The sequence below is a fragment of the Aspergillus terreus genome, genomic scaffold, assembly GCF_000149615.1.
Source record: "Aspergillus terreus NIH2624 scaffold_3 genomic scaffold, whole genome shotgun sequence".
NCBI lineage: Eukaryota > Fungi > Ascomycota > Eurotiomycetes > Eurotiales > Aspergillaceae > Aspergillus > Aspergillus terreus.
The window spans coordinates 562,897-575,402 of NT_165926.1; the positions used below are offsets into that span (position 1 = coordinate 562,897).

The 12,506-nt window shown below is 53.4% G+C and overlaps 4 protein-coding genes across 4 annotated transcripts; all 4 read right to left on the reverse strand.

The window, feature by feature from the left end:
- Positions 1-145: 145 nt before the first annotated feature.
- ATEG_02085 (tRNA lysidine(34) synthetase) lies at positions 146-1,904 on the reverse strand (the record flags this gene model as incomplete). The annotated part of the gene is made up of 2 exons (XM_001211263.1): positions 146-315; positions 362-1,904. The coding sequence occupies 2 exons, from the start codon at positions 1,902-1,904 to the stop codon at positions 146-148; spliced, it is 1,713 nt and encodes a 570-aa protein (XP_001211263.1).
- Positions 1,905-2,426: 522 nt separating this feature from the next.
- Positions 2,427-6,026, reverse strand: ATEG_02086 (WD repeat protein; the record flags this gene model as incomplete). Its single annotated transcript, XM_001211264.1, has 8 exons — positions 2,427-2,684; positions 2,738-2,909; positions 2,971-3,059; positions 3,107-4,053; positions 4,111-4,321; positions 4,374-5,631; positions 5,768-5,846; positions 5,990-6,026. The coding sequence occupies 8 exons, from the start codon at positions 6,024-6,026 to the stop codon at positions 2,427-2,429; spliced, it is 3,051 nt and encodes a 1,016-aa protein (XP_001211264.1).
- A 566-nt stretch (positions 6,027-6,592) lies between these two features.
- On the reverse strand, positions 6,593-7,921 carry ATEG_02087 (putative mitochondrial carrier protein (Pet8); the record flags this gene model as incomplete). The annotated part of the gene is made up of 3 exons (XM_001211265.1): positions 6,593-7,545; positions 7,601-7,773; positions 7,890-7,921. 3 exons carry the CDS (start codon positions 7,919-7,921, stop codon positions 6,593-6,595), a joined length of 1,158 nt encoding a protein of 385 aa, XP_001211265.1.
- A 630-nt stretch (positions 7,922-8,551) lies between these two features.
- ATEG_02088 (putative protein kinase) lies at positions 8,552-11,215 on the reverse strand (the record flags this gene model as incomplete). Its single annotated transcript, XM_001211266.1, has 4 exons — positions 8,552-9,300; positions 9,351-10,710; positions 10,855-11,141; positions 11,206-11,215. 4 exons carry the CDS (start codon positions 11,213-11,215, stop codon positions 8,552-8,554), a joined length of 2,406 nt encoding a protein of 801 aa, XP_001211266.1.
- Between the last annotated feature and the right edge of the window lie 1,291 nt (positions 11,216-12,506).

Sequence of the window (12,506 nt, forward strand, 5' to 3'; positions counted from 1 at the left end):
TCTATTACATATTCTGTCCTTGTTTACTCTCTCTTTCGTGATTTATACTTTCATCTGTAGCATAGTTTACTCTAGGTAGTTTACAACGAGCCCATCAATCTCAACGGCTCCATATCAACCATCTTGTACATCCACTCACACTGGATCATCCACCGCGTAGATCCCAGTGAAGTCTCTCGCATTCCGGGCAGCCACAGTCCCAGAGTCGGCAAAGCCAACGGCACCCGACGCTCAACCCCAGAGCAGTCCGTCTCGGTGACCTCCAATAGTGGAAGGGTAAACCGAACCTGACCGGGCGCAGCACGCGCCAGACGGCTCAGAAACGCAGTCAACGCAGGGTCTTTGGCCTTTTTAGACGTACCCGCCCGCACCTGATTCTCCCGCACAGCTCGCCGCACAGCCTGTAGATCGGATTGCTGGAACGGACGGATGACCACGGAGATCTTCGCGGGTGTGTTGGAATCAGACTCCACCCCAGGAGTGTCGGAGGGACCAACCGCATTGTTGGGCGTTGCGACGAACCGGAACCAGTATCTGTTATCCCAGAGCGTCCACGGCGTGTACTCCGGTTCTGATCGTTGGGACGTCGCATCCGATGGTCTTTTGGGAATCGACACCTCACATTGGAGAAGGGGTAGTCGATTGCGCATGTACGGCTGGCGGGATAGGAACCACGTCGAGCCGTCATCAACCGAAGACGAAGTCTGAGCAGGCCAATGCAGGGGCTGGAACAGGACGCCGCCGAGGGTGAAGGCGTGGCGTTTGGGTGACGATGTCGGTGATGAGTTGTCGTCTGCGGGTTGAGCAGGAAAGACGTTGTGTGTGAACTTCTCAAAGCTGCGGAGCGGGAAATGGTTCTCCGGGAAAGGGGAGATGAGCTCTGTGATGCGGCGGAGGGTTAGGGTCTGGATTTGGTGGGTGCGATGCGGTGGGAGCGGTTCTGTTGCGCGGGTGGACAGTTCCGCGGAAGGGAACCGGATGGCGATTGTGCCAGCGGGGAGGTTCGTGTCGAGGGCTTCGCATGTTTGGAGGAGCTGGTTGGACGCGGTGGTCGAGTGCTGCAGGAGGGACTGGCTGGAGCGGATGAGGGCGAGGATAGACGGGGCTTGCAGGGCGCGGGGCAGTTTGCGGGAGGAGATGAGGCTGCGGATCGCGTTGCGGGGGGTGAGGGTTGGATCGAAGTTTGTCGGGTCGGAGACGTAGGGGATGTTGTTTTCATGACAGGTAGCCAGCAGGCGGGCCTTGGGGAAGTCCAGGAGCGGGCGGCAGACCAGGATGCCGCCCGTCGACATGAGGACGGGGGTTGCAGGGATGTCGCCGTCGATTGCATTAGTGGTGTCGTCAGGGAGGACGTGGAGCTCGTTCGTGGGAGAGACGTGGAAGCTGAGCGCGCGCATTCGCTTTAGCTGGAGGGTGGTGTGGGCTCCGCTCTCAGACACCCCGTAGAGGCCGTGGCATTCGGGGATGCGCGTCATGGACGGGATGCCGGCGAGGCCGCCGCCTCGGGCTCCTGTGCATAGGCGCCACAGGGTGGTCTCGACGTTGTCGTCTTGGTGATGGCCCATAAGTAGGGCTTCGATCTGGTGATCTCTGCATGCTTTGCCGAGGGCTTGGAAGCGCAAACGGCGCGCATGTGTTTCGAACGCTGTGGTGGGCGTGTCTGGCGGCCATGATAGCTCCAGGATTTGCGATGTGACCCCTGCAGCTGTTAGTTCTTCTGACCTGTTTTTGATAAGGGAGGGTAAGCTGCTACCGATGTCCTGGAGATATTGAGCCACCATCCGAGCTTCCCGCGAGCTCTCTTCTCTGGCCTTGTGGTCTACAACGAACGCTGTGACGCGCAGGTCGTCGTCTGTGTTGCGCTGGGCTTGCTCCCATTGTTTACATAGGTGAGCGAGGGCCATAGAGTCAGCGCCTCCACTAACTGCCAGCCCTAGTAGCTAAGTTAGCTAGCTAATTGATACATTCATGTATTTGAAAGGTTCGTACCCAATCGGCGTGGAAGACGAACATGGGGCTTTCGTCCTGCCCAGGAGTGTCGCGCTTCGAGCCATGTCCGCTGGAACGATTGTTGGAATTGGGAGAGGGTGATTGCTCCTGTGCTGGTATGGCGCAGGAGACATTTCCCTGCCATTGATTGGAGATCGGTCTCAATCGAAGGATAAGGTGAAGGAGGTGATGTTACGTTGAGGGAGCGTTTGAGGTTGTCGGAACGGGATGTCTTGGCATCCGACACCAAAATATATCGGAGCAGCATAGCAACTACTGACAGATAGAATTGTGGATACTTCAAGCTGATAGTTATTTGCACAGCGCTCACTCACTGAAGCAAGGCTATATTTGACAAAATGGCACCATATACAGACAAATAAAATAATGTCACAATGAATTGAATGATCCCGACAAGAAGTCCAGCTCGGGCTCAATCAGGAGTTGTTAATGGAAGCCGATCCTGATCCTGATGCCGCAAGAGAATGGGTACTTCCTGGCGGAGCGCTTCCGCCAGTGCCATTCGTGGTATTCTCTGGCGCGGGGGGTTGATTGGAGCCGGCTTCATGTTCTTGGTTAGAAGTAGTGTTCTTGATCTCTTTCTTCCCATTGGCTTTATAGTAGAGGACCATGTCTCCCGACGAGCGCCAGATGTGCGCGCGAATAGTGGCAAGGGTCATGTTCGGGGGTATCAGCTAGATGAACAGTCAGTGGCAGGATCATCAATAGAAGACAGATGATTACGAACCATCTTTTGGCAGTACAACTCCAGATACTCTTCTGGCTTCATCGCACCATCTTCTGGCTCATCGGGATTGGGCGGGTCGATGCGTTCCGCAACGTAAGCGAGGATCTTCTTTGCCCGCAACATACGGTTGGCATTCAAGCGGTTGTTATTCGCGTTTCCATTGGCGTCATTCCTAGTAGCGAAGACTTGTGTTAGTACCGAGATAAAGAGGAATCGTGGACTAGAGTACGTACTCTTCTGGTTTCACAACAGGAGGCAGAAGGTCATCGTAAGGCTTCAGTGTGAAGGCGACCTTCACAGGATCTTTCAACGGCATTTGATTCTAGGGATAGTTAGAACCAGTTCAGTGTCGTTTGGAATTTTACTTACCTTGAGCAACAGCTCAGCAAGCCAGAGGGGAATTGACTTCTCCAGCTTGTCAATCTCCTCACTGATGCGACCTACACTTCCGCGGAAGAGATCGGACGCTACAGCGGTGTCACCTGACTCCTCCTGAATGAAGACTGCTGTACGATGCGGAATGGCCAACCTTGGTGTCTCGCTCTCAGGACTGGGCGAAAAGGCCGAAGCCAGCTCCTGTCCTGGGTTGGCCGAGAGGGCTTCCTCGTATTCGTGGCGCACGCGGTCGATAAAGCCGCTCAAATTGTTCTCAAAGATCTTTTCTTCCTTGGTCGATGATTTATCCGATTCTTCGACCTTCCCCTCCTGAATCTGCGGTTTGACCTCGGATGAAGTCCTTCCTAGCTTCTTCGGGAAATCCATACGGAACTTCTTCCCGAATAGACTTCCTTTCCTTCGCTCCTCCTTTTCAGGCTCAGCTGGAGACTGGACTGTTGTCTCCCCAGGCGTGGGTAACGTCTTGTCAGTGTCCAGAGGGGGCAAAGTCTGAGTTCTTGGCGACGTGAAATAGTCGCTAGACTTGTCGGACATCGAGCTCCTGGCAACATCATTATGTTGTGACATGTTAAACTCAGAGAATTCCCCAGGGGAGGTGGCAAGAGTATTGCTCTGGTGCGGCAAAGGAGTGGCCAGAGACCCTGGGCTACTGGCGAACCCTATTCCGAAGCCTGGCGTTGTAGGGCTGCCGAGCGTATCGAAGCCTGGACGCAGAGACGACATAGATGGATCGAAAGATGTGGCCAGGTTTCTTGATGCGTCCGAAAACGGTATATCAACTGGGGCAGTACTTGACATATTCGCCTTTGCCAGTTCCTCTGCCTTAGCCATGGCCGCTGCACGATGTTCAGAGTCACGTTTGAGCTGCTCATCAATTAAAGGAGCGAATAGCCAACGCAAGACCCACTTGCCCAGATTGACTACTAGATGTCAGTGAAAAGTCCTCTGGAATAGAAGGGAATGAAGCTTTGGCATACTCCTCTGATCCTCGCGGATATCCGAATAGTCTGTCAGATCAGCTTCATCTGCGTAAACCTCAGCGTCGAAACAGCGTCCCGGTTCCAAGATCACCGAGAGTCTGCCAGTGCGGATATCAACTGTACACCAATGGGCGATGCTTTCTGTAGTGTTGATCTCAGAAGCGACATCGTCCATGTGTCTCTTACCGAAAGATTGGATCGGGACACACTATTACGGGTTAGTGGTCACAAGGGCCATGCGGAAATCTGAAAAATATTACCTTGAGAAGATCCCATAGGACCACTTCACCCGCAGAATCCTGAGTCAATGTGCGTTTCCTGTCGTTCAAGAAGAAATATTTGATGATTCCATGCTGGCCTTCAATAGTCTCATCAGGCAAGGAATAAACTGGTTCTGTGAGACCCATTTCGTCATCGAGATCTGACTGTGATGATTGTGGCCGTCCATTCGCCAATGGACCAGCCTTGGGAATCCGCGAGTTGGGCAAAATAGACGTGCTGGATAGAAGTAAAAGTGACTCGTATGGGATCTTCTTCCTTCGGGGAACGGCTGTTGATTCCTTTTCAGGAGTGCCAGATGTGGTCTCGCGCTCTTTCGACGAGGGTGACTCGATCTCGGCGGTGGTATCGATGTCATGCCAACGATTGATGCTAGATTTCGGAGTTGCAGTCCAGATATGGTCCCCAGCTGCCACGACGTTGACCACGCCCTCGTGTTCCTGAAGCGCCGCAACGCAGATGCCTTGCTCGATGTCAGCGGAATATCGGGTGTCAGTTTTTGCGACGAGCCCGGAGCGGTCGCTGGAGTAGAAGACGGAGAGTCGCGGGTGGTTCGAGTACAGTGACCAGACGCTATCATTATGCATTGTTAAAGTGTGCATGCAACGACCGGCAGTCAACGACCAGACCTTGATCGTCTGGTCAGAAGACGCAGTCATGATGGTGTCCCCATCCTGATTGACCAGGATATCCCGAATGTTGTCCGTATGTCCAACAAACTTGGTGATCAGTTTTCCGGATTTCGGGTCCCATACTCTCACGACACTCTCTGGACCACCACTGGCGATGACAGAGGACACAGCTCCGAGAGCATACACCGACCCCTTCGCAGTACGATCCTCACCACAAGCATCGATGTTAAGGACCTCTCCTCCGCCGTTCAAATCCCAAAGGTACACCTTGTGATCCAGACCGCCAGACGCTACCCACGACGCATGGCTCCCCGGGGTGGCTAATGCTTTGACGTAATCCGCGTGTTTTCCGATAGGGTCCGGGACCTCTGTTGACTCAGAATGTGGCCTCCATAGTCTCACAGTTGTATCAGACGATGCGGACACCAGGGCGCTATTGTTCTGGGTCAGGACGATGTCGTTGATCCAATGGCTGTGAGCCTGGACTTGACTTCGGAACGTTGTTGGACCAGGTCTCGAGGCGCCCAATAACGAGGACGAAGATGACTTGGGCAACGGCAGGTTGAGATCCCACGAGCAGACGACGCCATCACGACCAGCGGAATACCTAAGCGAAGGGTTGGTTAGATGCTGAGCGACGGCGACACTGGTGGGGAGGCTGTGGTGGCTCGGATCTCGTATGACACGGCACGGCCGACATTTCCGGAAGCGACAGGGACGTCAACAAGGATCGGGAGGCTCACAGGATGGAATTATCCGGGTCGATGGTAAGGCTATTGACACCCAGTCGATGTCCGCCCGGGGCATCGGGCAGAGGAAGCACTGGAGGACAGAAAGGCCGCGGTCAGTCAACGATCGACAGAGGAGTGTACTAGAGACGATAGTGTTGGGGGCATGCGGGTGACCAGGCGCTGGGGGAAACCATCTAATGCACCTGGAAAGCAGCTGAGAGAAGAGCAACATACCGTATGTGACCCTCTGGTGACTTGGTTTTCGGGCCATGCAGCGCAACAGAGCCTCTCCTTGTGGAGGATGAAGGAGGAAGACAGAGCGGTGGTGGTATTGCGGAGACGGGGAGGTTGAATGCGGAGGCTACACCGAGTGGGCGGGCGATCAGCAGAACAACAATCGCATGCCTTGCGGGGGAGACAGGAACTATAAGAAGTAAAACAGCCACAATAAAACAACAATGACTAGAATTAGAATTAGTATTAGCGCTTGGGCTGGAAGTAGAGGGAGGGGAATAAGGGAGAAGTCAACGAGGAGGGCGTGTGGAGGAGAAAAGAGGGGATCGATTACGGAGTACTAGTATGACGATGGCTTTTACTAGCAAATATTAAGGAGGTCCCTGGCCATATATTGTCCAACATCTCGCAGTAGACGTTTTTCGAGTTTAACCGTGCGTCGCACGTGAGGCTCTTTTCATCCGATCCAATCATCAACGATATGTTCTCTATTCCTGTCTAGTCTATATGCCTGGGTAGATATTGGTGCAGTATACTGTACAAGCGAGCAAACATGGGAAAATGACAAAGACAAAGGATGCATAATACATGTATCCCACCATCTCAAACGCCATCCCCCTCGTAACTCTTCCCTTCCAGCTTATTCCACGCCCATTGGTAACTCCCCAGGAACACCGCGCCTCCAATACCAATCCACGTCACCCGGGGCCCAATGCCTCTCCAAAAAGCGCCAAAGCCCTCCTTCGATATGTCCTGCACGACATCCTTGATCCGGACTCGCGCCCCGTCGGAACCATCCCCGCGACGAGCAAGCATCACCCGCGTCTTAATGACATCCAGCGGCGTAGTCAGACCCGCCGAAATCGCACCCGCCACACTTCCAAACATCGCACTCGTCGAGGCCGGCACCTGGCTCAGGACCGACTCCGCACCGACTGGCGTCGAACGCTGCATCCGCTTCATGTATGCTTCTTTCATCGACTCCCACATGGTGAACTGCAGAACAGTAAAGGGGATTTCCCGAGCGATTGTGATGCCCGCACCGCGGTACAACTCGCGGACAACCTGGCCGTATCCGCGTTGCGCAACCCCCGTGGCATCAGGGTGGCGCAGAGCCAGGATGTCCTTCAGAGCCATCAGGCTGGAGCCACCGAAGAGGCCGGCCTGCGCGCGCTGCTTGACGACTTCTGTCGGCACGCGCACCGCACATGCCGCGATCTCTCCCATCGACGAGGCAAGCGAGTGTGTGAGGATGATGTGTGTCCGGGAGGGGGTTTCCGTGGTCGTCGGCGGCGGCAGAAGGGACCGTTTGACACCATCGTAGACGATGAAGAAGAAGGCCGCAGAGGGCGCGGAGCCTAGCAGCACTGATGGGAGTCCCGCATAGATGCCGCGGATGGTCTGTTGTAGAGATAATCTGGGCACTGGCGCGGACGGAGTATGATGTCGGGCTTTCTGGAGACGGGTCTTGATGGTGTCCAAGGGGTATAGTGAGCAATCGACGGTTAACCCCGCAATCGCACCAGACTGTATAAAAGGGACAGGAAAATCAGCGCCTGCAACGGCATGGAAGCATGGAAGCATGGATCAATTGCATAGGTTGTGTCGTACTATCAGGGATCTCGTCCAAAGCGAGGAGACCAGTGGCTCCGGTTCCGAGGCCGATGCCATCTGGGATTACAGTTGCAGAATTCGCGTTGCTGCCCAAAAAAGGGGTGGAAATTTTGAACCAATTGATCACTTGACGACGGTAATTCGAAACAATATGGCAGGACTGACAAACACTAGCCTGGTGTGTTTCCCGTTGGGTGCGGAAATCTTCGGGCAACCCGCGGAGGAGTTGGCCGTGAAGCTTTTTGGCCGATCATCGCATGGCCAAACTCCGTAATCTCCGCCTTACGTCAGGATCAACCATTCCACACACTGCAGCATGCTGATGTACGGAGTATAGTTATATCGTTTTCTTTATCCATTCATGTATAGTAGTATCTACATACTCAGCTAAATACCCGCAAACCCGATAAATACATATGAAGATGGTTGACAATGAAAGCCAATCCGAATAGCACTATGTCCTTCACGCGATACAACACCAGGAGTTTTTGAAATCAAGCGACAGCCAAGTGAACGATAAAGCATTTAAGAGAAGTCTAGCAACCGTCCTGAGCCTTGGATGTAGAGAAGAATATGTGAGCAGCTCCGATCCACAGTGGTAACCACAACGCCTGTATGATAACGACGAACGCATGTACACGTAGGCCATGTCTCTCGCTTCCAACAGTACAAGAGTCGATGGCAGCAAAGGAAAGAATAGGAGGGAAAATCCCGGTTGAATGAATCAAGCCACAGAAGAGTGTGGGGCGGAAGGAAGACGTAATACCAGCGCCCTTCTTGAAATCAAAGCGCCGCAGACCGAATGGTCTTGCGGACACCATCCCGAGAACAGAGAAAAAACAGTATAGCAACAGAATAATGATAGGAAGCGAAAGAACCCAATGGCTTGTTGTGTTTCGTCCGCGAGTGGAAGGTATTATTCAACAAAAATCAAGGCCAGGGTTGACATTATTTGGCCTTGCTAGGCACCGGTGGGGCCGAGGATGGAGGTTCAAGAATATGCGTATGACCTGGGGCCTTAATGACCTCTCCGGATACCTCTTGCTGGCATGCTTTGATGTTGCGCACCCATTCATCGGTCAGGACATCATCAAGAGTTGCGCGCTCCTTCACGCTCACTTTGAGCATGCGACCAATGATATATCGACTTTCGCGAGGTAGCAGCCTAAGAAGTCTCCAAGGGCCTTTGATAACCTCGGGACGCGGGTTTGCTGTCTGGGCTGATGCAGGAAGCGGTGGAGCTTCTTTGCTGGTTGTGCGAGAGGGCTTCGCGGTGCCGTTCTTTTGATCACTATGCTTCTTATCCACTGGGGTTGTCGGAGAACCGTCCTCGTTGCCCGGTGGATCGGACTTTGGAGGCGGGCCCTGAGCAGAGCTAGGCGGTCCACTTGACTGCTCTGCTTGACTGGGTACTCCGTTTTTGTTCTCCGAGGAGTGCGCAGCAGAAGGCAAGTCGGGGGATGACTTAATCACCCTGTGACGCCTAGGATCTGCATCTGGTACAGGTGTTCCTGGGGTGGGCGTGGACACAAAGAGCCTGTACGAGTTGTCGCTAACGCGGGGCTGTTTCCATGGGAATCGACGTAACGTCATGCAGCAGAAGATGATGGCGAGAGACCAGATATCCGTAGGTCGAGGATCGTATTTCTTTTCATCGTAGACCTCTGGGGCCAAGTAGGGATCAGAACCGACAATTCCTAGCCATTGTGAGTTGCGGTGCACGAGAATGAACACTGGGATTACTTACCAGATGCTGGAACGATATCGTTTTCGAAAGGATATCGGAAAACCACCGCACTTCCAAAATCGATCAGCTTCATTATGCCGTGTTCATTTACGACGACATTGTCAAGCTTTAGATCACGATGCGCTAGACCCATGCCGTGAAGGTAAGCCACACCACTCAGGATCTGTTTGAAACAACATGCGACTTCATCTTTGGACATCTTGCCAGTCATGACAATCGCAAAAAGATCGTACGGAGCATATTCCATCACCTCATACCAGTGAGGGCCTTCTTGGATGATATCAAGGGTCTCAATGATGTTGCCGTGGTGAAGGGTCGATCCGATACAGAACTCGGCCGTTACCTTTTTCGAATATTCCTTCAACGATTCCCAAGAATGGCGATCTCGGAACTGTTTCACGGCGAAGGTTACACCGTCGCTGTTACGTTTGAGTAGCCGAACGGAGCCGCCGGCGCCAGATCCCAGCACCCTCCCTAGCTTTCCGTATTTAGAATTGAGGCCATGATCGTCAGCAAATGGCACGTTATCGGGTGCCATTTGGTACGGGGTATTCTTTCCGGAAGACCGACTGGTTTTCTTGGGAAAGGATGTAGGTGATTCATTCCGCTTGTGTTTGTGGCCCATTTTAAAAAACCGCTTGAGCTCCGACATATGGCCATGATGCTTGCTGTCGCTGTCTTGATCCCTTTTGTTGCCAAAGAATCCACTGCGCTTGTCGCTTGATTTGAGGTCGGTTGCGCTAGCTGAGCGAGGCGTGCCGGGTCTCGGAAACGAGGATGAGCCGGTCGCACGACGTTTCATATCACGACCACCGAAGATAAATCGCTGATCCAGCTGTGCGAGATTCTTTGGCTGAGGTGGTCGCTTACTTCGGGCGTACGGATCGTTGGGCTCCCCGACGGGGGTGATCGCACCAGGAGGCGTGTACTCCGTCCTGGGAGTGGCTGGGGGGCTTTCCTCCTGGGAACCTGCGTCAGGGCCGAGGAAGAATTGCGCCCGATGGTGTTTGTGGGTATCTTGCGGGTGAGAGGAAGAGTGGGAAACATCGGTCTGCTTCGACAATTGATCGGTAGAACCAGGCCGCGAGGTGGGCGCGCTCTGAGGGGCTTTGCTTTTCGTCGATGCACTTGTTGGCGGGGAAGTCTCCGGTGTCATGACAGCTGAATTGGCGGAGGTGCCTCTATCTGTCGCGCGCGACGTCGAGGAAGGGTCGTTAGTTTTGGATTCATGCGAATGGGTGGCCGCAGGTGTGAGTGGTGGTGATTGCATCATGGCCATCGGCGGGGAGGCATGGGGAGACGGCAAACCAGATTCATTAGTTTCTCGACCACTGCGATCGCTCGAGTCTCGAGATGCAACCTGCAAGGGAGCACAAGATGGTTAGCTTTATACTTAATTCGCCGAGTTATGCGGGGTGAAGCGAGGGACTCGGCTCAAGTCGCGCAGTTCGACTTGGGGAGTTCCTAGCACTACGTTCATCAAACCGCGGACCGGGTTACATACCCTTGAGGAAGGTAGGGAAAGGGGATCGAATGAGAACTTCCCCAACCGGGATTCCTGCAGCTGCGATCTCTGAAGGCTAGCTGCCAGCGACCGTAAGTCTTCGTCCTGCTTTTCACTCGGGGCGCCCGACTCAGGAGACAGGGCAGACGCTGACTGTTCCGATGGCTCGATCTCCTCAGTCACCGAGGAAAAACGGACTTGACCCGGCGGCTGTCTGGATTTGGCATCCTCGTCTGCGGCGTCTGCGGCATTCTCACCAGGCTGTTGAAGAATGGGTTTCGCGGGCACTAAGAATAGACACCGGGGTATTAGGACAGGGATTTTCGCATAGCAAGTAGCAGCGTTACACACCAGAATCCATATTGTTTTGGGCGAAGTCGGTCGCTTCAGACGTCATATTCATCAGAACCTTGCAGCGGGACACATGCCCCTCCCCGGGGTGCTTCGGGAGGCCGAGTGGATGAAAGACAGAAAAATAGGCAGCTCCCGGAGGTATCGGAGGTTGATGGTGGTCGTGTTCGAGGTTGGAAGAACGAAGACCGGAAGGACAATCGGGGTCGCGAGCTGAGGCGAAATGGAAAGGCGTGGAGAAAGCGTATGCAAGACGGAGCAAATATTTCGTCAAGACCCGTAACCGTTGTTACTCATACCCCGATTATGGCGGGCGGTCGGTCGGTACGCTGACGGAAGAAACCCGGGTCCATCCAAAAACGGAGCGTCGCGGGGGGGGGGTAGAGCGAGACGAGACGGTCTTCCTGGGATTGAAAGGTGGGTGCCTACAGGGGAAGACGATCGACACAGGAGATGAGCAGGTCACGATAGAGGAGAGGGTCTTAGAGACAGCGAGCGAGTGGAGAGAAGAAGGTAGAGTGAAGAAGTGAGAGAGGCGAGAAGAAGTGGGAGCGCAGGTGGAATTTGGGGTTGCAGCAAGAAGCGGCGGCAATAGCGGCGCCCATGGACGGATTAGCTGGACTCCACCGGACAGACGCCTAGACCAGAATTATCCTCCTCCAAACACGTCAGGCTGGCTTGGGAATATCAATACGATGTCGATAATTCCAGGTAAGTTAGGGATCAATTCTTTCATCATACTGTCTTGGACTCATGAAATATCCTGAATCTATTATTAAGAACTTTTCTGTGTAAATGTAAAACGGCTGAAGCATATACCTTAGTACCCTACTACTAGTCTACCTAAGGTACGAAACAAAAAGTCGGTCTTGGGTCTACTCCGTACTACCTTACGCTTAACCTTCCCATTATGGCAACATGTCCATCGTCGCGCTACAAACGATATTCGTAGAAGACATCTAAACCCATTCTTTTCTCCTTCTCGACAAGAGTGGATTGTCACAGGGTCTCTTATCGGGCTGATCGAAGATAGGCCGGGCAGTTCGGAGCTGTTCGCCGAGAGACGGATAGCCTAGGAGACACCCTGAACTAACTTTTCATCTTTCATCTGTCAGTGTATGTATTCCTAGTACTGTGAATACACCAGTGACTCGGAACCTCGCGGAGAATAAACAATAATGACAGTCATCATAATAGGTATCCAGCCGCTTCCTCCATGATTTATCGTTATTATTAATAATAATCCTTCGACCCCTCATACGCCAAGCTCCTTATTGTCGTCATCATTCTCACCGTCTCCA